Below are 2,013 nucleotides of genomic sequence, written 5' to 3' on the forward strand. Positions count from 1 at the left end.
TGTTTGCCAGCTAGCTCTTGGTCATATTTTCACGATTATTTGGTGGGGTCTTCCATTGAAAAGTGTAACATTTTGGTGACATACTACTACTTTATATGGTCGTTTTAGTGAATAACTATTTATTTAATGCGTCCGATCAGTTTATGATTGAACAAGAAGCCAAAGGAGAGTTGTCAAGAGTGGTAGTCCCTTTTAAATGATCATGAATTAGGAAGAGATTAAGTGCCATGAAACAATCACAATATATTCATTTTGCAAGGTTTTATATAATGTTAGTTACTATGGAGAGATTTAAATCATTAAGGCTATAACAAAGGACTAGTTAAGCTCTAGCTTGGGATAGTATATATCTAACATGTATTCTAGGAAGAAAAAGTTTGAAAAGGATGCAAGTGATAATTTGATATAAGAATAATCAAATCTTTATAAATACCTTTAGATTGCCGAAATACATTGATCAAGCATTAAAAAAAGCTGTCTCGCCCAATACATAAACCTTAGGTGAAACAAAAAGAACATGAAATAATAAACTAAAAACATTGTAATTGACCTAAATGTTGTAATAAGTTATATATGAATACCAACATGAGCTCTTAAGTCTTAACAACGATCTATGTTGTGATGCTCATAATGCATAAATGGTTTCTCTATGAATGATCATTGGTGTCATAATTAGAAGAACAAAAGAACCTTTGACGCTTGCTTTTGATGCGATAGTTTGATGAAGCTGTCCAAGATGACGTTGAAACAATTCTACTTAGAGATTGTTTCAATGTTATCATTTCATTCTCATGCGTATCATTTGTGACACAAAAGATGAAGTTGCATTTAATCCTGCCACCTAAACAAGTCATTTCAGCTTGGACCATGGTCAACCTTAGGCTTTGAAGCGCTTGCTTTATCTCTGAAAATAGTTCTGGTCGATCGTCACAACAAACAGAAGCCTTGATGAAAACATTGTTACTAGAGTTCCCAATATTAGAATCAAGATCAATGATTACTTCATCCAAATCTGTAGGAATTGTACACATTTTGCTTAATTCCATTGTTTCTGACTTCAATTCTTTTAGATGCTCAACGACCTTTCCTAATAGTGTTGCCTTGTCCATCTGGATATACATTAAGCAACTACTTTTAAACATTTTTTTTGCCTTGCACAAATTTGTACCACTAAAAATAGAATTTATGAAAAAAATAAGAAATATATGACTAGCAAAAAAAAAAAAAAAATCTTGATTCAAAACTACTTTTAATCATTTAAACTGAAAATTTTGTGTGAGGGTTGATAACCTTATCCGAAGTGGAGACGACATTTCTTAAAGTAGCAAGATGTGAATTGATCCTATCTCTACGCCTCTTTTCAGCTTCGCTATGGTTCTTGGAAGCATTTCCTCCTTTCCCATCTTCCCATTCACCACCACGGTTGCCGCCACCACCACCACCACCACCACCACCGCCGTGATCTGAAGCATTGCATTGATGAAAATTGGAGGCATGATCCCAGTTGCTTGATTGCTCAAAAACAGCATCTTGTTTCCAAGAGGACCAAAAACAATCGTCCATTTAGAGTTAGAGATCCATGGAGGACTGATGTTGAGATATATGAAGGTGACTGGTGAGGGTTTGTTCTCCAATGGAATCCCATGGTTGTTTTGGTGTTATCCACAAGTCACCTCACCACTTTGATTAAATGGCATCATTTTTGATGAAAGAATTGAATGATTAGTCCCCAGCCGCAAAGCAACTTAAATCATTTTCTTCATGCCATAGAAAGAGAAAGATTGGTGAAAATCAAGTGGGTCCAGCAGTAGATTTTTCCGTTGATTACTTTTGTTTAAAAAAAATTATTTTATTTGTTATTAATTTGTTTAAATTTTTGAATCTGTGACAACGAAGTTTAAGATTGGTGAAAATACAGTGGGTCCAATAGTAGATTTTTCCTTGATTACTTTATTGAAAAATATTTTATTTTATTTGATATTAATTTGTTGATGACCTTTAAGGGGTGTTTGG

At 33.9% G+C, this 2,013-nt stretch overlaps 1 protein-coding gene across 1 annotated transcript; it reads right to left on the reverse strand.

Moving 5' to 3' along the window:
- Positions 1–545: 545 nt before the first annotated feature.
- On the reverse strand, positions 546–1,738 carry LOC111896842 (transcription factor bHLH51). Its single transcript, XM_023892825.3, has 2 exons — positions 1,291–1,738; positions 546–1,109 (listed from the first exon to the last, which is right to left on the reverse strand). The coding sequence occupies exons 1-2, from the start codon at positions 1,561–1,563 to the stop codon at positions 648–650; spliced, it is 735 nt and encodes a 244-aa protein (XP_023748593.1). The 5' UTR covers positions 1,564–1,738; the 3' UTR covers positions 546–647.
- Positions 1,739–2,013: the final 275 nt, after the last annotated feature.

Source organism: Lactuca sativa, chromosome 9 (assembly GCF_002870075.4).
Source record: "Lactuca sativa cultivar Salinas chromosome 9, Lsat_Salinas_v11, whole genome shotgun sequence".
NCBI classification, from domain to species: domain Eukaryota; kingdom Viridiplantae; phylum Streptophyta; class Magnoliopsida; order Asterales; family Asteraceae; genus Lactuca; species Lactuca sativa.

Coding starts and splice junctions, on each gene's coding strand:
- LOC111896842 (XM_023892825.3), bottom strand. CDS start 1,563: ATGGACGATTGTTTTTGGTCCTCTTGGAAACAAGATGCTGTTTTTGAG. Junction 1,110..1,290: donor TCGTCTCCACTTCGGATAAG/GTTATCAACCCT, acceptor ATGTATATCCAG/ATGGACAAGGCAACACTATT.